General features: G+C 40.6%; 1 protein-coding gene across 20 annotated transcripts in view; it reads left to right on the plus strand.

The window, feature by feature from the left end:
* The window catches only part of DGKI (diacylglycerol kinase iota), a 512,936-nt gene that overhangs the window by 453,588 nt on the left and 34,981 nt on the right, over positions 1-24,367 (plus strand). For 19 of the 20 annotated variants that reach the window (XM_086395389.1, XM_086395391.1, XM_086395394.1 and 16 more), the window contains one exon: positions 2,871-2,896. In XM_086395389.1, coding sequence (XP_086251515.1) covers positions 2,871-2,896 — 26 coding nt within the window. Of the gene's footprint in view, positions 1-2,870; positions 2,897-18,703; positions 18,846-24,367 lie in introns of those variants that run through there. The other variant, XM_086395393.1, reaches the window with a different exon arrangement.

A 24,367-nucleotide genomic window follows, 5' to 3' on the forward strand; every position in this document is an offset into this window, starting at 1 on the left:
AGACTAGAAGGTAGTTTGAAGGTGATGTGATTTTTGAGGAGTTCCAGAATGTGTCTGAGTCCAAACTCTAGTGTATGGTGCTGAAATTAATGCCATTTCATACCTTTTAATCAGGGATCCTCTGTGTTCTAAATAAGACATGGTCCTAGTTTCCAAGGAGCTCACAGCCTAGTGGGGCTTCCCTGGTGGCTCAATGGTAAAGAATCTGCCTGCCAAGCAGGAGAGGCAGATTCGATCCCTGGGTCAGGAAGAAGGGATCTCCTTCCTGGGAAAGGAAATTGCACCCCACTCCAGTATTCTTGCCTGGGAAATCTCATGGACAGAGGAGCCTGGTGGGCTGCAGTCATTGGGGTTGCAAATAGTTGGACACGACTTAGCAACTAAACCACCACCGCCACCACAGCTTAGTGAGAAGGCTGGTGTGTGAAAGTATGAAACAGTGGCCCTTAGGGAGAGGACAGGTCAGCTCCACCTGGGAGTCCCAGTGGCATTTCTCAAGCAGATGCCACAGAGATGATTTAGGGTGGTGTCAGGGGCCCTCCCTGTGTCTGCCTCCCAGATGCCTGCTTACTCTCCACCAGATCTTGGGACCCTCTGTAGTCTTCACATGCAAGTGTCTACTTAAAGAGACCGCTGAGGTTGAACTAATTTCACACTTCACCACCCAGTGAAAGTTAAGGCTGTCTCACCATTACTCCTATGTCTGTATTACTGTACTGCTTGTTCACATAATGGACAAAAATATTTCTGGTCAGTAGATAAAGTAAAATGGTATTGGGCATCCCAAAGTAGCTAAAATTGTCCTTCAACCACTATGTCCCAATTGAATCATCCTTGCCTCAATGTTTGCATCCTGTCTCATAAACATTATATTGTTGTTGTTGTTCAGTTGCTAAGTCGTGTCTGATGCTTTGCAACTCCATGGACTGCAGCACGCCAAGCTTCCCTGTCTTTCACTATCTCCCGGAGCTTGCTCAAACTCATGTCCACTGAGTCGGTGATGCCATCCAACCATCTCATCCCCCTTCACCCCTTTCTCCTCTTGCCCTCAATCTTTACCAGCATCAGAGTCTTTTCCAATGAGTTGGCTCTTCGCATCAAGTGGCCAAAGTATTGGAGCTTTATCATCAACCTTGCAATGAATATTTAGGGTTGATTTTCTTTATGATTGACTGGTTTGATCTCCTTGCTGTCTAAAGGACTCTCCAGAGTCTTCTGTGGCACCACGGTTCGAAAACACCACAGTTCTTCAATGCTCAGTTTTCTTTATGGTCCAACTCTCACATCTGTACATGACTACTGGAAAAACCATAGCTTTGACTGTATAGACCTCTGTTGGCAAAGTGATGTTTCTGCTTTTTAGTATGCTGTCTAGGTTTAGTTGTATTATGACTACATATAAATATTAGTTATTTAAGTTTGGTAGCTTTATTACCAAACTCACGCATTAGCCTTTGGTCATCTCCCTGCTATGGGCCCCAGCGGGCCCATCGTTTAGAGAGGACCCCTCCCTCCTGGTTTCTTGCCTCTCGCTTCAAACTTCCAACACCTCTGAAGATGGTATTATACATCTCTTTCTCCCAAGTAAAGCATGAGTTGGTAGTCAAGACAGTATCTTTCAAGCTTGAGGGGAGTTCATCCACAAGGTTGTGTCTGTATTGCCCCAATTAACTTAATATGTAGTCAGCTGAGAAAGAAAAGGTTTTAATTGTGAAAGGGGTTGATGCATTATCCACTGGTATCTTTTGGCATCTTTCTTCTCTTTAATGTCACTTTATTTTTGTTTTTTGGCCATATCCTGTGGCATGTGGGGTCTTAGTTCCCTGACCAGAGTTGGTACCCACACCCCCTGCATTGGAATCAAGGAGTCTTAATCACTGGATCACCAGGGAAGTCCCATCCATTGGTATCTTAATGTCGTAATTAAACCTGAGCCTCAAATGATAGGTAAAAGTCACCGATTTGTGAAAATTCTGTGGGACCCCAGTGGTTGCCCTATTGTCTAATCCTGATTCTGATAGGTTTAGAAACACAAAGCCAACTTATAAAGTGTCTACGTCATATCACTCAAACATTAAATTCCATGAACAGTGGGAGCAAAAACCAATAATGCTTAGGGAACATCATTGCTTTTTACTTTGGTTTCATTTTTTATTGTCCAAGTAGATTTCTTTTTACCGATAGACACTTAATCTAGGGCTTATTTACCTCCCTGGCATTTTCTCTGGAGAGCTGGCCTTGGGCACTAGTGGCATGGCAAGGATTTTGTCCATCATCACATTTCTGTGAGTTCTTTTTTTGTGTGTGATAAATCCAGACAGTTTAACTAAGTTTGTTTCAGTCTTACATCACCATGCCAACAGACTGTTTTTTGAATGTTATTTGTTTATACATGTTTGGCTGCTCTGGGTCTTCACTGATGCGCGAGGACTTTCTCTAGTTGCGGTTCATGGGCTTCTCGTCGGGGTGGCTTCCTTTGTTACAGAACACAGGCTCTAGGCAGGCAGGCTCAGTAGTTGCAGTGCGCAGGCTCAGTTGTTCTGTGGCATGTGGGATCTCCCCAGATCAGGAATCAAACTCATGTCTACTGCATTACCAGGCGGATTCTTAACCACCAAACCAGCAGGGAAGTCCCACTAATAGACTCTTTTAGTAAAAGATCTACCACTTAACTAATCCAGGTAAGCTTTGGGAGTTACTCACTGGAATATACCATACAACCAACACATTAATTATACCATCTACTGTATTGAATTTCTGTTTAACTGAATTTTCATGGTGTAATTTCGACAAGATTATTCTTGATCATTGTACTTAGAATTATCAGTATCACTTGCAAAAGATTTATCATGCTTATTGTCTCATTTTAGGTCACCAGTCTCTTCAGAAGATCACGGTAAGAATCTGTCTTACTTATACTAATTCAAAGGTGAAAGTTGAGCTGTGGTCCTTGCATTTCATTGTCAGCAGAATCATTTAAGAAAATGTCTTTAAGATGTTTGTCTTGTGTTTTTTAAGTGCCAATTATGAAATGCTTTTAAAAGCTTAATTCACCCTAGCTGAATTTGGTATCTTGTACTATCTTCAGATCTGTTACAACTTATTTGTTTGACAAATATTGTAAAGTTTAATGTATTCTGATTTCTGTCCCATCTCTGGATATAGTTAACCCTTGACCCATGTGGGGATTAGGAGCACCAGTCCTCCACACAGTCAGAAATCTGTGTGTGACTTAGAGCTGACCCTTCGTATCTGTGATCTCTCCATTTTCTTGAATTCAACCAGCTGTGATTCCTGTAGTGCCATAGTTTTTACTATTGAAAATAATTCCTCACACAAGTGGACCTGGGCAGGTCAAACTCATGTTGTTCAAGGGTTAACTGTACTTTTTGTGACTTTGGGCTAGTCGTGTGACTTCTCTGAGTCACAGATTTCACCTTTAAAATGGGGGTTGTAGTACATATTTCCCAAAGTCCCTTCCAAATGGGACACTGAGATGTGTGGAGGATGTTATGAGTCTGATATGAGGCTGAGTGGTAGTTGTCTGAGTTGTCACACAGTTAAGATGAGTTATTTACATTTTAAGAGACAACTGTCTTATTCAAAGGAGAATGTGTATAGTTTTGTCTCAGCTAAGCTTTGAAGTTGTGTGTGTATTCAATCAGTCGGTCAAAAATGTTTAAGTGTTTACAGTGGGTCAGTTATATGATCATGTTATACAGGTATGCTGTGCGGGGCTATGTGCAGGGACAGGATGATGCGTGACACACAGCTTTCTCCCTCAAGGATTTTTTGGGGGATGGAGTTAGTGGAATGCCACATACCTGCTGCTATACAAAACAAAATGCAATTCATCTTATAAAAGAGGGATAAGCTAGGACTGTAAGAGTACCATGGATGTTCTCCTTCATGCTCTTCCTATTCAGCTAAGGCACCATGATTTATTTAGGCAATCAAGTAAAAAAATAAAAGACATGTTTTAAGTTTTCCTCTTCACCCTCTATTTCCTACCTGGTCACTAAATTCTGCCAACCCTATTTTTTATACTACTTTTTTCTCTGTTTTCTTTTTCATTCCCATTCCTTTTGTTTAGGGCCTCTCTCTGTCTTACTTGGACCTTTAAAAGTGCCTTCTAACTGATAGCCATTCCTCTAGAATTCCTTCTTTTATTTCACTTTGTAACTACCTATCACCAAAACTGATTATGGCAAAAATCTACTCCCATAGCCTGTGGGGTGAAACCTTTTCACTAGACCAACAGTTGTATTCTTCTTTCCAATGCTGAACTTAAACCTGAACTAGAAAGTCCTAAATGATGGACTCTGTCTTCCTCTCCTGGTTGTTGTTTCTCTGGGCATCTTTTCCCTTCTCTCTGTGCTCTAGCCATGAGGTGCTATGTATAGTTTCTGAAACTCACCATATTTATAATGTTTCCCACTTTTATCCAGACTGTTCTGACCGAGGTCCCTCCTCCTTTTTGTCAAAGAGAGTTTATCCTTGTCAATCATCCATCCTCCATGAGAGCCTTCTACCCTGCTTAAAAATGCAATGCACATTTTTCTTCATTCTAGAATTTGACTTAAAAATTTGATGCTTGATTTACCTGTCTTCCCCGCTAGACTGTGAGTTCTTTGATAAAGATCCCAACAAACAGCAAACATTCAAAAGATGTTTATTAATTGAATATACTGACGAGAGAGGGGGCAGTTTTTAAGCAGACCTGTTCTGCTGCCATATCATAACGTCTTTCTCTACATTGGAATAAAGTTGTGTCGTGTTTTATGAAAAATCATAGGGCAGTTATGTTCAGGCCTATCAAGTCAAGTATCGACCATCTAATGATGACCTACTGTTGTATGCTATTTTGTCCATCAGTGTTGGTATGACTGGGTTTTTTAAATTGCATATTTAGGAGCCCTTGGATTTCAGGTTCATATGATAAACCAGAAACTTATGTTCAGTATTTATTTTGAACTGGGGTTTACTGTAATGAACTTTGTTTGCATTCGCCTTCTTCTCTGTATAAGAACTTATTCCCTATTCCAGAATAAAAGGGAGTGAGACTTTAGAATTCCATTTCTATAGTCCATAGTCCACTGGGAATTCTTAAGGATTATGAGCTATCAGTGAGCACTGCCCGTATCCTGGGGAGTCCTGAAAGGTGATGACTACCAGGAAGTCTTGTTCAGTATTAACAGCACTTCAGAATCGATTATTTTGAAAATGGGTGTATGTGATCAGTTAAAGGAACATTATCCAAACTTAGGGTTTTTCCATCCATGGAGAAGGCAGTGGCACCCCACTCCAGTACTCTTGCCTGGAGAATCCCATGGATGGAGGAGCCTGGTGGGCTACAGTCCATGGGGTCGCTGGGAGTCGGACACGACTGAGCGACTTCACTTTCACTTTTCACTTTCATGCATTGGAGAAGGAAATGGCAACCCACTCCAGTGTTCTTGCCTTGAGAATCCCGGGGATGGGGGAGCCTGGTGGGCTGCCATCTATGGGGTCGCACAAAGTCGGACACGACTGAAGTGACTTAGCAGCAGCATGGCTTCAAAACATTTATTACATGGCATGCCTCTTAATTTGATTCTGCAACTTCCAAAAGTGATTCAAATATGTAACATAAACTTACAATGATGATGTAACTAATCTCATCTGATTTTCATCTTCTGGCCCATGTATCCATGGAAGAATATTCTTTTCCTTTATCACCAAGATTTTCTACTAGTACTTAAAATGTGTTTTCTTATGTTTATACATTTTAAAGTGTTCATGTTTGCTGTGGTTTGCATAAAACCTTATGTATCATGTCATCAAGCTGTGTTTGTATATAATAATAACACTGCAATATACTTGGAAGAGAAGTAAGAACTAGTAATTTTGCTTTCTCAAAGTTATGGGTAGAAAAGTCAAGGCACATCGGCAATCATGAAATCAGAGTAGAAAGCTCAGTGCCTCTTGCTTTTTTATTTCATTTGCTTTCCGCAGTGATCCGGTCCCTCACTCTGACTGGTCCCTTTGGGCATCCCAAAAACGGACTTTGTTCTTGAGAAAATCTCATTTTCCAGAGTCCGGTAGCCCTGACCTTCTCAGTCCCCTCAGATTATCACCATTTTACAGAAAATGTGCTTTGGTTAGCGTGGCTTTGTCATTTTCCTTCTTGGTTTCAGTTTCCTCGGCCATAAAGCGAGGCTGTTCGTATCTACCTTGCCTGCCTTCCTCATGGGATTGTTGTGAGTTCAGTTGTGAAATTGTCTGTGAAATCACTTTCCCATTTGCGAAAAGCAGCCCTAACATAACGCTGTTGTTGTCCACGGTGGATGGGGAAATATGTGTTTACTATGACGTTCGCTCAGCATTATGCCCTGCCTTTGACAAGTTAAAAGATGTGCTGGAAATGAGAGGGCGTGTGAGAAATGTTTCTTTCAACATTATCATTAAATATTAAATTTCACTGGAAAATTTTTTTGTCTAGGTGAGGAGGAGTAAAAAAAATACACAATTTAGCTTGCAGTGATAAAGTAAAGGGCCAGTGTTTGATTAGATGCAGGATCAGTATATATGAGGAATTGATGATTTAAGGCATAAATGAAGTGTAGAACCAATTGCACCAGAATATCAGAGTTGTTAAGAATAAAGGCTGAAATCTTTTGAGTGCTTCTTAGGCAGAAACACTCTGCTAAAGTGTTTCAGTTATGTCATTTCATTTCATCTGTAACAAATCACAGGACACAGTAAATGTGTTCTCAGTTTTTAGGGGAGGAAACTCAAGAGCTCTTACACAAGTTGGTGGTGGTGTTAATTTTCACACCTAGTCTAAACACTCAGCTCTTGTTCATTTGCTCACTATGTCCCCAGAGAACAAAAGAAATGAGTGTCACCATTCAGGTGAATTGATCGAATTGTAGAAAGAAAAACATTTCCCTCTAACAAGAGTTTATTTACTACTGTGTGAGTAATTTCTTTTTAATGACAAACCAAAACAGACCAAAAACAACAACTTCTCCCTCCTGCTGGGAATGATTTGTCCCTGTAGAAAAAGTAAATACCAATGTCACATTCTCTCATAATTAGTTAACTGAGTGAAACTGAAGCTTCAGGGAAGCCTGCCATGCTGAGTCCCAGGGGGAACATTACATTTAAATGTTACAGCTGGAAGCCGAGTCCTAGTCTTTGTCAGAAGATAAGCTTGGTGATGATGGATTGCCCTGTCCTCCGAGTTTCCACTGCATTTCGTGCCTATCACTTCATCATTTAAATTGCCCCTGGAGCCACCTCCAGTGCCCAGGCTGCCTCTGCTTCTCTGAGCTCTCAGATTTTGCCCTGTCGTCTTAACCTCTTGCTTTTCAGGCTACTCAGATCGCCTCTGTGCTGCTGCTATCTACACCCAGGCAGCAACCGAGGGTCAGCTTCCAACCAGTGTCTGTTCACTTACAAAGTTAAGGACATCCATGGACTCTCTGGAGCGGCAGTGCCAAGCAATCTTGATTCCCCCGGCATGTCTGAAACAGGTGTCCCTCTCCTATGCCACCCGCTAGACCTGTTGTTGGTAAAAATGGTCCTCATACTACATGGTACTTCTGCTGTTGCAACAGTAACACAGTGAACAAGAATGGGAGGAGGGGTTATCCTGAAATAAAAATGGTAACATCCACAGTCACTCGTGTGAGTGCCCAAGGATGAGCCACTGAAATGCTTGAGGCAGTTTTAGTTTGCAGTGGGTCGTGCAGGGAAACACAGAGTGGACTGACCCAGAGCTCAATACATCAGGGCCTGTCTCTGGCTTGAATACCATACGTTCATTTTTCTCTCTAGTATAAATATATCCATGTACATAGATTTTGCTGAAATAGAAATACTCATAAAAATATATAAAATTTATTGGCTTGGTTTAAGTTATAGCCAAGGGGCTCAGTACTCAGCCCCCAGCCTAAACAGTAAAATATTTGTAGCAATCTGGAAGCTTTGTGTTTGCCTTTATTATACATTATCTTCCCTCTCCTATGGGATGACTACTGTTCTGCTTTTTTGTTAAGAACTTCCTTGTATATCTATCATTTTATTACACATATGAATATTCCACATATGAATATATATGTATATGTGTATTATATATGTATTCCACATATATGTTTGTGTATATATATAGTTTTGCTTATTTTGCACTTTTATAAGTTGAATTCTTTTGCAAACTCTTCTATGATTTGTATCTTTTGTTTCACAATAGTGTTTCTCTGATTCATCCTGTTGATGAGCAGCTATCATGTTGATATATAGTTCTACTGTATGAATATAGAACAGTTTACATGTCCAAATTTTGATTAATGTTTAGGTGGACTCTAGGGTGTTTTTGTTTGGTTTTGTTCTTTTTATAAACAATACTGTTATGAATATTCTTTTTTATAACTCCTCCTGGTGTCCATTTGCAAGAATGTCTCTGTGGATTAAACATAGGGATGGCATAGGTTTGTTGTTACTCAGTCACTATGTCATGTCTGATTCTTTGTGACCACGTGGACTGCAGCACACTAGGTTCCTCTGTCCTCCGTTATCTCTCACATTTCATTAAAATTCATGCACATTGAGTTGGCTATACTATCTAACCGTCTCATCCTCTGTAACCCCCATTCTCCTTTTGCCTTCAGTCTTTCCCAGCATCAGGATCTTCTCCAGTGAGTTGGCTTTTCACATCAGGTGGCCAAAGTGTTGGAGCTTCAGTTTCAGCATCAGTCCTTCCAATGAACATTCAGGGTTTATTTCCTTTAGGATTGACTGGTTTGATCTCCTTGCTATCCAAGGGACTCTCAAGAGTCTTCTCCAGCACCACAGTTCAAAAGCATCAGTCCTTCGATGCTTAGCCTTCTTTATTTTCCAGCTCTCACATCCATACATGACTACTGGAAAAACCATAACTTTGACTAGATGGACCTTTGTCAGCACAGTGATGTCTCAGCTTTCTAATACTCTGTCTAGTTTTGTCATAACTTTCCTTTCAAGGAACAAGCATCTTGTAATTTCATGGCTGCAGTCACCATCGCAGTGATTTTGGAGCCCAAGAAAATAAAATCTGTCACTGCTTCTGCTTTTTCTCCTTCTGTTTGCCATGAAGTGATGAGACCGGATGCCATGATCTTAGTTTTTTGAATGTTGAGTTTCCAGCCAGTTTTTTCACATGTTTTAAAAGTTCTAAATTCGATGGAAATCTTGATTATCTAGGAGTTACCTTAAATTTGTTCTTCATCCAGGGTGTCTTGATACACATGGATTTTTGCTTCTTCATATAAATTTTATTTTTTTATTTTTTTTCATATAAATTTTAGAATCAAGTTACCAAGTTTTTTGTTGCAATTCTCATGGCAATTGCATGAATCTATACCTCCGTATTAAGAGGATTGATATTTTTATGATAATGAGTCTTTGCATCTCAACCACATCTCTGTATTTAATTTTTTAAGACTAATTAACCTTTTAAAGTGCCTGTCAACAGAGCTTTATAATTTGTTTCATGAAAGTTTTGACCATATTTTGTTAAATATATTCCTAAGTACTTAACATTTTTAGCGATATTTTATATTTTTAAAATTGTATTTTCAAGTGATTATTGTTGGCATACTAAAAGGCAATTGCCTTAGAGTCTTGTTTCAAAATCTCAACTCAAGATTCCTGCTAATATTTATACTCATAGGGACCTTTTGTAAGGAAAAAATTCTATAGGCAATATTATCTACAAGTACTAAGAATTTTGGTTCATCCTTTCCAACCGTTACGCTCGGTATGTTTTTCTCATTCCTTCTGTGCTGATTAGAACCCTTGGTACAGTATCGAATAGACATAGAGGTAGTCAGTCAGCATCATTGCCTTTTCCTGATCTCCAAGTCAGTGCCATCCACAAGTCAGCACTGCTTGTGAAGGTCGCTGAGGTGGTCGTGGTGCTGCCGGTATGGTTGCTTTGTGGAGAGACTATTAAGGATTTCACCCTTCATTCAAATTTGTTAAATTCAACAAATACTAAATTTTATTGATTTTTTTCATCTTTTGAGATGATAATATGCTTTTTCTCATTTAGTCTTTTACTGTGGTACACTTCATCAATTGATTTTATAATAGAAAACCTATTATGTGCATGAGATGAACTCAAGTTGGTTATTACATATATCTCCTTTGTATATTGCTGGGTTCAGCTTACTAATATTCTATTTAGAATTTTTACATCCATGTTCATCAGTGTGATTGGTCTTTGATTTTTCTTTTTTGTTGTATGGTATTCCAAGCTTCATAAAATGATTTGGAAACTGTCCCCTCATTTCCTAATATCTGGAAGACTTTGTGTAACACTTGAGCTATCTATTTCTGTTATATCTTGAAACATCCTCTTAGCAAAATTGTCTGGGGCTGGCATTCCCTTTGTGGGAATAAATTACAATGACAGATTTCTATTTTTTAATGTTTACAGAAATAGATTTTCTGTTTCTTATTAAATCAATATTGATAACTATATTTAAGAAGTTCATCCATTTTATTACAGTTATTTTTCATGTTGGCATAAATTTTTAAATACTATCTTATTACCTGTGTCATTTCTATGAAACCTGAGGTTACAGCTGCCTTTTCACGTTTAATGTTGTTTGTGTCTGCTTCTTGTATGTGTATGAAGCACACCAGGGGCTTAGAGATCTGTTTATGTTCCTGGCTTTTTAAGAAACTACTTTTTACCTTTATTGGTCCTCTGTATTATATATTTGTCTTCTGTTTCATTAGTGTCTTATGTTTATAGCTTCCTTTCCTCTAATCAGTTGTCTTGTTTTTATTCTTTTTCTACTTTTTCACCCCCTGACTCAGACATTTACGTACAAGCATTACCTGAATGCCTTCTCTTACGTAGCGCCTTCTGGAATTCCATTTAGACGCATGTTAGACATTTTTATGCTAGCCTACATGTGTCTTACCCTCCTTCCCTATTTTGTCATCTCTTTGTTTCTCTGGAATGAATCCCAGATAAGTTAAGAGTTACCTTCGTGTTCATTTTTACTAATTCGTGTTCATGTTCACTTTAGATTGTTCTAGGTGAGACGCTCATTTCCTTGGCCCTTTGTGCATAAGAGTTCTTTAACTCCTTCTGCGAGCTTTTCCAGTTGCCAGAGAAAACTACCAGACTCGACTAATATAAATTAAATTCTCCATTCTTGCGTTTGTATGTAGGGATGCTTGTTTGGTTCTTGTTTAGAATGCATAGGAAACACAGAGATATTAATTCAAAGAGCATCTTATTCAGATGATGTCAGTAGATTCATATAAAGGTGTTCTTTGATTTTGTGTTTAGTCCCATACAATACCAAGTTTCTTGCTAAGTCCTTTGTCGTCTTTACTTTTTATTCATTTGCACAGCTTTTTTTCTTTGGGGGCACAGTTTTATTTGGGGGTCTACATGGGCAGGTTCCAGGTAGGGAAAGCTTCTGACTGTTTCTGCATCTGTGCTCAGCTTGGCCCACTATCCTATTCCATAATCACTTGGCTGTTGTGAGGCTTCCTGTTCTCAGGTCCATCAGCTGCCCCATTGCTTCCCTGCACAGATGTTGATAGAATGCAGGTCACTTGACTTGTCAGTGTCTTCTCTCCAGCCACTCATAATCTTGAGGTTTGTAAGGATATCTGGTTACTTTGTCTTAAATTTCACCGTGTGTTTTTGGTTCTTCTAGTTTCTCTGTCTCTGTATATGTGGAGATTTGGGAATATTCAAAAAGTCTGCTGCAAGTATTACAAGCATCTTTCCACATTTCCTGATTTTTTTTTTTTAATCTAGCATTTTGGCTTAAAATGTTAAGAAAGTATCTCATTCCTCTTGTTATCTGAAAAAGAAACCTGTATTCATTTTTATTCAAATAATAGTTCCAAACCTTAAGAGTTATATTTTAAAACATATGTTATCTTCTGAAATTAAAAAGAATAATTGAGTTTTGAGAAACTAAGTTTAGAGGGATTAATGGTTTTGGTCCTTATGTTTTAGCAAAAATAATTTCAACTACTTCTTTGAAATTACTTGCCATAATATGTGTGGTTAAAGCTAGAAAATAAAGGTTAGTACTTATTAAAAATTAATAAGTTCTAGGCAGTGGCTTAAGGCAGGTCTCCCCAACCTCTGGGATATAATGCCTGATGATCTGAGGTGGAACTGATGTAGTAATAATAGAATTAAAGTACACAGTAAATATAGTGCACTTTAATCATCCCCAAACTACCCCCTTCCCGTATATGGAAAAATTGTCTTCTGAAACCAGTCTCTGGTGCCAAACTAGTTGGGGACCACTGGTTTAAGAGACTTTCTGTTGAGGTTTAGAGATATTAAATAACTATAAGATCACACCAAACTATTATATACTGAACAAACTGCCCTAAATGTTTTATGTGTGTTTAATTTTCAGTACAATCATAGTACTACTATTATTCCCATTTTACTGATGAGGAAAGTAAGGCACGGACCTATTAGGTGACTTGTCCAAGGTCACATGTGTAGGTGGTAAGGCTTAAAACTAGGATTTAAACTCAGATACTTTACATCCAGATCCCACATTTAGCCCATCTATACAATCTCTCAATAGCATGGCTAAGTTTTGAGCTAGTGTAATAGGAAATCTTGATTCTTTTGGCTGAAAAGAGACCTCAAAATTATTGGGTTGGAGCTGATCATTAACAAAGAGGTTTTATTTTTTTCTTCTCATATCAGTGAGCAGTTCCCTTAACAGAGAAGAACAATTTAAAGCTATATTCTTGTCTGCTTATTTCACCTTCACACTTCCACAATCAAAGAAACAGGTATCTAATTTCCTGTCAGTAGCACTCACTCTTTAAAGAGGTAGAATTCTTGAAAAGTAGCTATTTCCTTAAGGAAATATCACATATAAAGACCATTATTGGGTCAGCCAAAAAGTTCATTCAGGTTTTTTTTATAACATCTTGCCAAAAAACCCGAACAAACTTTTTAAACAACCCAGTATTTTATGACCAGTACAGAGAGTGGATTAAGAAAGTTAGATAGTCTTCCCTTTTATATTCTACAAGCTATTTATTAGTAAAATGTAATGAGTAAACATAGCCAATGGTACAGATGGAAACATCTACTGATCTTTAACTGCCTTACTGGGAAGAATTTTTATCTTTGGCCATTGCAGTATGCCGCTTTGCAGTGACCTTGGGCTAGCTAGTACAAAGTGGTTACAGTGTTTTGTTTTTGCTCTGCATGTGTGTGTGTGTGTGTGTGTGTGTGTCCATTTGCCCCAGTTCACTTTGTGATATGGAAGCCTCTATTGGCTTTTTATTTGGATTCAAACTTTTTAGCGCTGGCTCTCGAGGTTCTTCTCCATCCTGGTTTTGCTTCTGTTGCCTTAATGAATTACTTCTACCCCCTGCTTGTGGCCCATCTCCAGATCCCATCTCCCTCGTACTCACACATCCGTGCGGCTGCTGTGCCCTCCTACTATCTCTCTGGCAGACCACCTTCCTTGTCCTTCATTCCAGTCCCTCCTCTGTGCTCATTAATTCGGTGTTTTGGAACCACCTCCGTCAATTCTAAGGACAAACAATGATGAATTTTTCTGACAGCTCAAATGCCCATGATTTCTCCTTCCCTATTCACTGGTTTTTTTGAGTGGATTCCAGTTTTTCTCCCCATGGGCGGTGCTGCCTTTCCTATTTAACTCTACACTCAATGAATAGAGACGTTGCCCCATTCTGTGCTGTGCCCTGGCACAGAGTTGATTCTCTCTGTACAAGTCTCACTGTTACATTTGCTGCAGTATGTGATGTTGGCAAACAAACCCTTCAGTACACATCTTTGAGTTCCATTGTAGCCTCATTAACATTGTTCCCTCTTGTAGAAGATAGGTTAGTGCTGGTCCTTTTCCAAAGAAATTCATTACTACTGTGCTGAAAAGATGGCCTTTAATGGTGGTCTCACTGGGTGCTCCCCAGGCTCTGTGAAAGGAAGGGATCAGAAATGGCAGCACGCTTTTCGTTGGCTTGTCTTCTTTCACATTTCCTAGGAAAACAGACAATCACTGCTGATTAAAAGCAAAAACAAATCAGAACCAACAAACAAAACAAAACAAACCCTTACCCTGGGCTTTCTGAAATCAGGTTATATTACTTTACTTCTTCCCTGACCCTACTGTTCTCTCTCACTCCCCCTTATTAAATCTGACTATTGACTGTAACTCTATAATCCTTTGAGCCTTCTGGGTTCTTTGGAAGACTTTGCTGGTGATCATTATCTAATTATCTCTTGAAGACTAATTATAGATGTCTGTGTGTGTTGAGTGGGGAGCATTCTTTACTAAGATTTATGTACAGCTTCAGTTTAGATTGCCTTTGGCCTCAGAGAATATTTAAGTTAAAGGATTTAAAAACATTGCAAAATGAGAAAGTAACAGAAAAAAAGGAGAGAGCTAGGAAGGGAGGAAAGCTAACCTCCTGGTTTGCTTTTAAGTGGATGGGTGGGAAGAGGTCATCAAACACGGCTGTGTCATGGATCTTCCGGCAACGAGGGAAGCAATCATAGGTTTCATTCCTACAGATACCTCCCCTGTTCTACAGGTAAGTGTTTAAGAAGAAAGTGAGAAATGAAGAAGTGAACTGTGCTTGCTTTTTGAACTAAAGTTCAAACTGTTTGTTTAAGCTTTTTACTCTATACAATGATTTTATCTGGTTTATAGTGGTACCTATTTAACCTAGGGGGTAGCAGGTACATTGGCAGCTATGATAGTATTAATAATAGTACAGTCCTTATATAAGGATCATGGTTATTGTCACACTGTTTGCCTGTGTTCTACTTGACTGCTGCTGCTGCTGCTGCTGCTGCTAAGTCGCTTCAGTCGTATCCGACTCTGTGCGACCCCATAGACAGCAGCCCACCAGGCTCTGCTGTCCCTGGGATTCTCCAGGCAAGAACACTGGAGTGAGTTGCCATTTCCTTCTCCATTGCGTGAAAGTGAAAAGTGAAAGTGAAGTCGCTCAGTGGCGACTGACTCGTAGTGACCCCGTGGAATGCAGCCCACCAGGCTCCTCCATCCATGGGATTTTCTAGGCAAGAGTACTGGAGTGGCTTGCCATTGCCTTCTCCCTCTACTTGACTAGAAACCCTAAAAGCCAGTGAAAACTTTTCACCCTGCTCTGTGCGTGTGTGCATGCTCAGTCACTTCAGTCGTGTCCACCTCTTTCCGACCCCATGGAGTCGGAAAGGCCCCTTTGTCCTTGGGATTCTCCAGGCAAGAACACTGGAGTGGGTTGCCATTTACTTCTCCAGGGGATCTTCTTGACCCAGGGATCAAACCTGGGTCTCCTGCATTGCAGGCAGATTCTTTACTGCTGAGCCACTGGAGAGCCCCCAATTTATTCTAGCTAAAACTTATTTTCTATTTTGATGGCTTTTTCTTGCAAAGAATTGAGTTAGTGCTATTGGTGACTGGTATCCTTAAATCATGATCTTAGACTAAGCCTCTCATCACAAGTACTAGTTGCAAAATATTAGAATGCATTGCCCTTTCTTTCAGTTGGCTCCTGGAAGTTAGTTCTGGATGTGTTACTTCAACCTGGGTCCATTTTGGATGCTCTGAATTTTAGGGGATGACTTTCTTAGCTTCATGCATCATCCCTTCTTCCAGTCATCACAACTCCACACAATACCTGTGAGAGGTTAATCACCTCTGCATTTCCTTTCACCAGCTCTGCAGCTCTGTTTTCTGCACCTTCACTCATCAGAGCCAGAAAAGTATGGGGCATGGAGACAACGAAACCTGCATCCCCCATGGCTGACCAGGGGAATGGTGGGAAGGGAGGACCTGGGTTCATCACCATAGCGCCATCTGACAGTCTGTACAGCCGAATAAGGGGGAGGAAAGGCTTCCTTGTCAGCCTGGCTCTATTACACGCTAGCTGTGTGCCCTTGTGCAGATTGCAGCCTCAGCCAGCCTCACTTTCTTCATCCTTCAGATGAGGTTGATAGCCATAATACTACATATTACTGTCAACTTCCCATGAGGATCAAATCAGATAATGTAGGGAAAGCATTTCACTCTATGCCTAGTGCATAGTGTGCTTGCAAGTATTAACAAAAGAAAGGGACACAGCAAGAAAGTAAAAATGCAACAGAGAACAAAAGAAACAATCAAGGTCAAATAACCAAAATGAGTAAACCTGCTGGATTCTATTTGCATGAGGTTATGACTTTATTTAAGCCTGTTTTATAAATTTACAGGAACTAAACAACTCCTTTAGGAAGCCCAACAGACAGAGAAAGACTGTATCTTTCTGGGCAGTGGTCAGGCGAGCATGGATGGTGGTATCAGGCAAAGACCAAGAGCCTTGGTCTTAGCATGAGAAGGTCCAGGCACCACCCTTCACAGGTTGGGGACCCTGGGCAGAGCAACGCTTTCACGCCTTGGTCTCTTCACTGAGCTGGCCAAGCTGGCTGACACCGGAGACCCCTTCTGTTCTATAGATTCAGACCTCTGAGCTAGAAAAGGATATTGGACAATGAAGCACATGAGGCAAAACTAATAATGTCATCTTCCATTTTGGAAAGGTATTTTGGAGACTCGTATGCCCTGTTAGCGTGTGGATTCCTGCAACTGAGTGCCAGTCTGTTACTTCTGCCTGGGTGACAAAGAGCTCTGCTATTTCCATACCTCACCATGCACCCATCTTCCAAAAAGACAGGAACTTTGAAAGTGCATAAAGGCTGCAGGCAGCTTTCACACTGTAGCTTTTTTTTTTTTATCACAGTAGCAACATACATTACTATTTAATTATGCAGCTTCCAGCTTCTCTCCTGACAAAGCAAAGCCTCATTGCTTATTGAAAAGGGGGCTTGTAATCAGCCAGAATCCACTCAGTTGTGCTTAGCCTGGTGACATTCCCATCCCCTCTTTCCACTCCAGGAAGTGAAGGCAGTTTTTTCAGCCACTGCGGAAAAATCAGAGTGCTGTTTTATAAGGTAACAAAAACGGCATTTCAGCCATACTGTGTCAGCAGCAGTTTGCTCTGTTTGTCTGACCAGGTGTCTCTTTGGTCCTTGTATCCTCCTCAACTAACCCTGAGGGCTTCTCGTTCTCAGAAAACATGACCCATTCACAGACATTCTTCTTCTGGTATTGATTTCCCAGTGACCTTTCCTTTTTTCCCTCTTGTCTATATTTAAGCTCTTTTTATCTTCAAGGAAAAGAATGATGGTCATGGCCAAGGTTATATTTGGAAAATGGAATTGCTGAGTGATTTTCATTGACATTTTTTTTTAAAAAGTCTTTGACCTCACATTGCTCTCTGCATGTTGGAAGTGCCCTCTATTTATGATTCATTGCTCCCTGCCCCCATTTTAGCTCTCTCTCTTTTTTTTTCCCCCTTGGCCTTGCTGCACAGCATGTGGGTTCTTAGTTCCCAACTAGGGATCGAACCCGCGCCCCTTGCACTGAAGGGGCAGCGTCTTAACCACTGGACCGCCAGGGAGGTCCCTCAGCTTTCCTTCTTTATCAGGTGAAACTGCTTTTCGCTTTGCCCTCCATGCCTCTATGCCAGTGTGTCTTCTCTAAATAAAACTTTCCTCCCATCATTTTTTGCCAGTGCAAATCTCCCCTTTTGAAACAATTTCTAACAAATTCCCTAGGAAATTGTTCCGTACATCATGCTACTTTAGCAAGCAGGGCTCCCTATGTCTGTGTCAGTGTACATGTCCCTTTATAGTTACTCTTAGCTCTCTGTCTTTAGAATATATGAATCCCTAGAAGGATGAAGGTTTAATTTTCATTTCCTTTCTTAGAAGCTGAACAGTAAAATCTGCTCTTTAATAAAGATCATTGAAGTTCAACTCATACACTAAAGCCTATTCTATTTTGTATCTTACCCGTAGAGCAAGCATTAGAACTAACCAAGAACTTTATTACTCTTGCCTCTAAGGTGTGATCTTGCTTCATCAACTTAGCATAATACTTAAGTGAAAGTTAAAGCTTATTTTTCATTCCTCTGAAACAAAATGTTTGATTTTTCTATGCTTCCAATTCACAGCTGTCCACATATGCATATCAGCATATGACAGATATGTGTGTGTGTGTGCGTGCTTAGTCATGTCTGACTCTTTACGACTCCATGAACTGTAGCCCACAGTCCCCATGGGATTTTCCAGGCAAGAATACTAGAGTGAGTTGCCACTTCCAGGGGACCTGGGAGATCTTCCCAACCCAGGGATCGAAGCCATGTCTTCTGCATTGGCAGGTGGATTCTTTACCACTGAGCCACCTGGGAAGCCCACATGCTGATATGGGAGGAGTCAAAATTCGTGTTTTTATTATAACCTAATTCCAGGTATAAATCTTCTTGTCTGTCTTCACTTTTACAAGTAAGGACAGACTCTAAAAGTTTTATCTTTTAGAAAAATAGTGTCTTTTCTGATTCTTTGTGACCCTATGGACTGTAGCCCGCCAGGCTTCTCTGTCCTTGGGATTCTCCAGGCAAGAATACTGGAGTGGGTTGCCATTTCCTCCTTTAGGGGATTCTCCCGACCCAGGGATCAAACCCATGTCTCCTTTGGCTCCTGCATTGCAGGTGGATTCTATACTGTAATGGTACACTTCTGTTAGAAGTGCATTTCACTGATCTGTGTCCCTGAAAGTGACTTTTGCTGTGTCAACTCCTCCTTGGCTTTATTTTGTTCCAGAGAGGGGTGTTGGGGCTAAACGCAGTCTTCCTCTCAGTCACAAAGGTCTTCATCTGACAGAGTGGTCAGCATGCTGCTGGATGATGACAAGGAACTCAACGGACATCCCGGTGACTGGATGACCTGTAGACCTCTCATCAGTTTGAGCTCAAGAACACAATCATTTGTTCTTGGATCCTGGCCTTAAATGCCACTTCCCACACAGTCTTGATGTTTGGTTAAAACCAATAACCATCCGTCACTTTCAAGCCCCGTCAGATCTGCTTGTGGCTATCAGTGAATGATATATGAGCACACTTTTCCAACCTAAGTTCCTTTTAGACGTCATGAAGGACACTGCTAAAATACATCGCATGAGTTTAAGGAGACCCGTCACAAGAGGAAGCCAGCCTGACAATAAGGGAAAGAATGAAGCCCCAGCCCCCATGCTGTCACCCAAGATCCTTAGGAAAAGTTGTCAGGACTGTGGCCAGCAGCCTGTCTTCTCCTGGGCACCTTCCTCTCATCTGTGAGGCTAACAGGGACCTTATTTCTTAGTTCTTCTATTTCTCCGGCCCTCTCAGGATGATGCTTCATCATCCAAATGCCAGGAAAGAAAAAAATCAACAAAGTTTGTCCGTCTAAATTAAATTATCTCAGCATTCTAGGGATGAACAACTTTTGGAAAATACTAGAACTTCCTTTTTAATCTCTGACATTCCTAAAGCAGTTTGCCATGCACTAAGTATTTTAATATGTATGACTTTATCCACATGATAAGGAGAAAGAGTGTTATTGTATACTACGATTATTTAGGGTTCATGAATTCAGTCAGTTGTAATCAGATTAAAACCCGTGACTAATAGGAAAAATCCTCACTGTGGATGGAGGCTTAATATTTATTGAACAAAAATAAATAATTCTATAATCTTGATGCTAAAGATGAATTTATATTTTTCTAGTTTTATGGGAATAATTGGATATTACTTTCAAAGAGGGCACTACAAAGAAAAAAGTGTGTTGACCCACTTCATACGAAAATGACATTAATCTGTCATCACTAGAAAAAACATTAATTTTGAGCTCTACAGACTGTCAAGAAGGAATTTTCAAGAACTTCTCTGGCCCCCAGTAACTGTCACTGCATATTTTCACAGTTGGTGGAAAGTAACATATTGTGACTCTGAAAGAGTATGAACCCAGTTGGCCCTTTAACCTGTGAACTTTTCTCTAACCCAGTACCCAAAGCAAATTAATTAATGTGTGACATTTGTTTTAACAAGGAACTAAGCCCTGGAGAAGGGCATGGCAGCCCACTCCAGTATTCTTGCCTGGAGAATCCCATGGACAGAGGAGCTTGACAGGCTACAGTTCACGGGGTCACAAAGAGTCAGACACAATTGAGTAATGAACACAAGGCTTAAAGGCTCTGATTTGACCCATTTGTAAACATTTCTGGTTTATTGAGATACTTTTATAATGCTGTTTCACTGCATCTGGTAAGCACCATGATATAATTTTAAAAGCTATGGAAATATTTTCAGCTCCAAAATCAACTGCCATGTGTAGCAGGGGCAGTAAAATAGGTTTTATTCTATTCCTTAGAACATCTCCCTTGACCCACAGTTTGAAGAGTGTTGAAATGATTCACCTGGCTAGGTGAATCACCAGACCAAGTGGCTAGTACGCATTACATATATTTCCTGTACTAGAGAATTTTCATTAAGAGGTGGCATATGGATAAAGCAAAGAGGGAAAAAACTAAAAACACCATCTCTGTGCTTATGGCTTAATTGCAGAGATGGAGCTTAAAGACGAAAAATAACCGGAAAACAGTTTCACAACAAGAGATAAACAAATGAGATGTTTGGGAGAGACATCTGGTTCCTTCAGGTTTATGGCTAATTCCAGTGATCTGTAAGAGAAATGGAAGTGACTGTGAACAGAGCACATCCTGGTGCTCTGGCAGCAAGGTGCACATTCTCTGCCAGAAGGGAATGCTGGATGAGTTGGGGGGCGGGGCGGGGAGGCTGTTTGTTTTTTCTGCAAACAGGAGACGTCTTCCATGCTAATAGCAGCTTCAGAAAGATTGCTGCAGCAGATGGAAAGAACCCATATACATTCATGCATTCAGTTAGCAGGGGCTAATTGAATTTGAGGATTAACTCTGTCATTAGAGAGACACAAAACCTATTTATGTCTCCACCTATGATTGCACAAGCTAAAAGGAATTTGGCACAGGTGGTATGTGAGTCTTAGACCACTGTAGCATTGAATGGCCTTTACATTAACCACCGATGGGTTCATCCCAACGAAAAAGAGGTGATAATGGAATATGTGAGATGTGTGCTCTGTACCCCACACGCTCTATTTCAGCAGTGGAGGAGACACCAGTAGGCAGAATACGAGGAATTTAAGACTCAAGATCTATGAGTGTTTGCCTGACTGGAGAAGAGAAAGAGGAGGCGCAGTCTTCTCTCACATTCGATGATTAATGAGAGCACACCTTGTGTGGTTGTTATTGTACAGTCGCTCAGTCGTGTCCAACTCTTTGCAGCCCCATGGACTGCAGCACACCAGGCTTCCCTGCACATCACTGTCACCAGGAATTTGTCCAAATTCATGTCCATTCAGTCAGTGATGCCATCCAACCATCTCATCTTCTGTCTCCCTCATTTCCTCCTGCCCTTAATCTTTCCCAGCATCAGAGTCTTTTCCCGTGAGTTGGCTGTTTGCATCAGGTGCCCAGAGTATTGGAGTTTCAGCATTAGTCCTTCTAATGAATATTCAGGGTTGATTTCCTTTAGGATTGCTTGGTTTGATCTCCTTGCTCTCGCCTTAGGGACTTTCAAGAGTCTTCTCCAACATCACAGTTCAAAAGCATCAGTTCTTTGGCACTCTGCCTTCTTTATGGTCCAACTCTCACATCCATACGTGATGATGGCTACTGGAAAAGCCATCAGTTCAGTTCAGTCACTCAGTTGTGTCCAACTTTTTGCAACCTATTTCACTGCAGCACACCAGGCTTCCCTGTCCATCACCAACTTCCGGAGTTTACTCAAACTCAGGTCCATTGAGTCGGTGATGCCATTCAAGCATCTCATCCTCTGTCGTCCCCTTCTCCTCCCGCCTTCAATCTTCCCCAGCATCAGGGTCTTTTCAAATGAGGCAGCTCTTCGCATCAGGTGGCCAAAGTATGGGAGTTTCAGCTTCAGTATCGGTCCTTCCAATGAATATTCAGGGCCAATTTCCTTTAGGATGGACTGGTTGGATCTCCTTGCAGTCCAAGGGACTCTCAAGAGTCTTCTCCAAACCACAGTTCAAAAGCATCAATTCTTCCCTGCTCAGCTTTCTTTATAGTCCAGCTCTCACATCCATACATGACTACTGGAAAAACCATAGCCTTGACTAGGTAGACCTTTGTTGACAAAGTAATGTCTCTGCTTTTTAATATGCTGTCTAGGTTGGTCATAACTTTCCTTCCAAGGAGTGTCTTTTAATTTCTTGGCTGTAGTCAACATCTGTAGTGATTTTGGAGCCCCAAAAAATAAAGTCAGCCACTCTTTCTACTGTTTCCCCATCTATTTGCCATGAAATGATGGGACCAGATGCCATGATCTTAGTTTTCTGATGTTGGGTTTTGAACCAACTTTTTCACTCTCCTCTTTCAATCTCATCAAAAGACTCTTTAGTTCTTCACTTTCTGCCACAAGTGTGGTGTCATCTGTATATCTGAGGTAATTGATATTTCTCCCGGCAATCTTGATTTCAGCTTATGCTTCATCTAGTCCAGCATTTCTCATGATGTTCTCTGCATATAAGTTAAATAAGCAGGGTGACAGTATACAGCCTTGACGTACTCCTTTTCCTATTTGGAACCAGTCTGTTGTTCCATGTCCAGTTCTAACTTGCTTCCTGACCTGCATACAGGTTTCTCAAGAGGCAGGTCAGGTGGTCTGGTATTCCCATCTCTTTCAGAATTTTCCACAGTTTATTGTGATCCACACAGTCAAAGGCTTTGGCATAGTCAATAAAGCAGAAATTGATGTTTTTCTGGAACTCTCTTGCTTTTTCCATGATCCAGCACATGTTGGCAATTTGATCTCTGGTTCCTCTGCCTTTTCGAAAACCAGCTTGAACATCTGGAAGTTCACGGTTCACGTATTGCTGAAGCCTGGCTTGGAGAATTTTGAACATTACTTTACTAGCATGTGAGATGAGTGCAATTGTATAATAGTTTGAGCATTCTTTGGCATTGCCTTTCTTTGGGATTGGAAAGAAAACTGACCTTTTCCAGTCCTGTGGCCACTGCTGAGTTTTCCAAATTTGCTGGCATATTGAGTGCAGCACTTGCACAGCATCATCTTTCAGGATTTGAAATAGCTCAGCTGGAATTCCATCACCTCCACTAGCTTTGTTCATAGTGATGCTTCCTAAGGCCCACTTGACTTCACATTCTGGGATGTCTGGCTCTAGGTGAGTGATCACACCATCGTGATTATCTTGGTCGTGATGATCTTTTTTGTACAGTTCTTCTGTGTTCTCTTGCCACCTCTTCTTAATATGTTCTGCTTCTGTTAGGTCCATATCATTTCTGTCCTTTATTGAGCCCATCTTTGCATGAAATATTCCCTTGGTATCTCTAATTTTCTTGAAGAGATTTCTCGTCTTTCCCATTCTATTGTTTTCCTCTATTTCTTGCATTGATCACTGAGGAAGGCTTTCTTATCTCACCTCACTATTCTTTAGAACTCTGCATTCAAATGGGTATATCTTTCCTTTTCTCCTTTGCTTTTGGCTTCTCTTCCTTTCACAGCTATTTTTAAGGCCTTCTCTGACAGCCATTTTGCTTTTCTGCATTTCTTTTTCTTGGGGATGGTCTTGATCCCTGTCTCCTGTACGGTGTCACAAACCTTCCATAGTTCATTAGGCACTGTATCAGATCTAGTCGCTTACATCTATTTCTCACTTTCACTGTAAAATCATAAGGAATTTGATTTAGCTCATACCTGAATGGTCTACTGGTTTTCCCTACCTTCTTCATTTTAAGTCTGAATTGCAATAAGGAATTCATGATCTGAGCCACAGTCAGCTCCATTCAACTTTGGCTTCTTCAGCATTACTGGTCGGGGCATAGACTTGGATTACCCTGATATTGAATGGTTTGCCTTGGAAATGAACAGAGATCATTCTGTCATTTTTGAGATTGCATCCATGTACTGCATTTCGGACTCTTCTGTTGACTATGATGGCTACTCCATTTCTTCTAAGGGATTCTTGCCCACGGTAGTAGATATAATGATCATCTAAGTTATATTCACGCATTCCAGTCCCTTTTAGTTCGCTGATTCCTAGAATGTTGACATTCACTCTTGCCATCTCCTGTTTGACCAGTTCCAGTTTGCCTTGATTCATGGACCTAACATTCCAGGTTCCTATGCAATATTGCTCTTTACAGCATCAGACCTTTCTTTTGTCACCAGTCACATCCACAAATGGGTGTTGTTTTTGCTTTGGCTCCATCCCTTCATTCTTTCTGGAGTTATTTCTCCACTGATCTCCAGTAACATATTGGGCACCTACCGACCTGGGGAATTCATCTTTCAGTGTCCTATCTTTGTCTTTTCATACTGTTCATGGGGTTCTCAAGGCAAGAATACTGAAGTGGTTTGCCATTCCCTTCTC

Source organism: Bos grunniens, chromosome 4, assembly GCF_055505025.1.
Source record: "Bos grunniens cultivar Pamir isolate PY7600 chromosome 4, Bosgru_T2T1.0, whole genome shotgun sequence".
Lineage (NCBI taxonomy): Eukaryota > Metazoa > Chordata > Mammalia > Artiodactyla > Bovidae > Bos > Bos grunniens.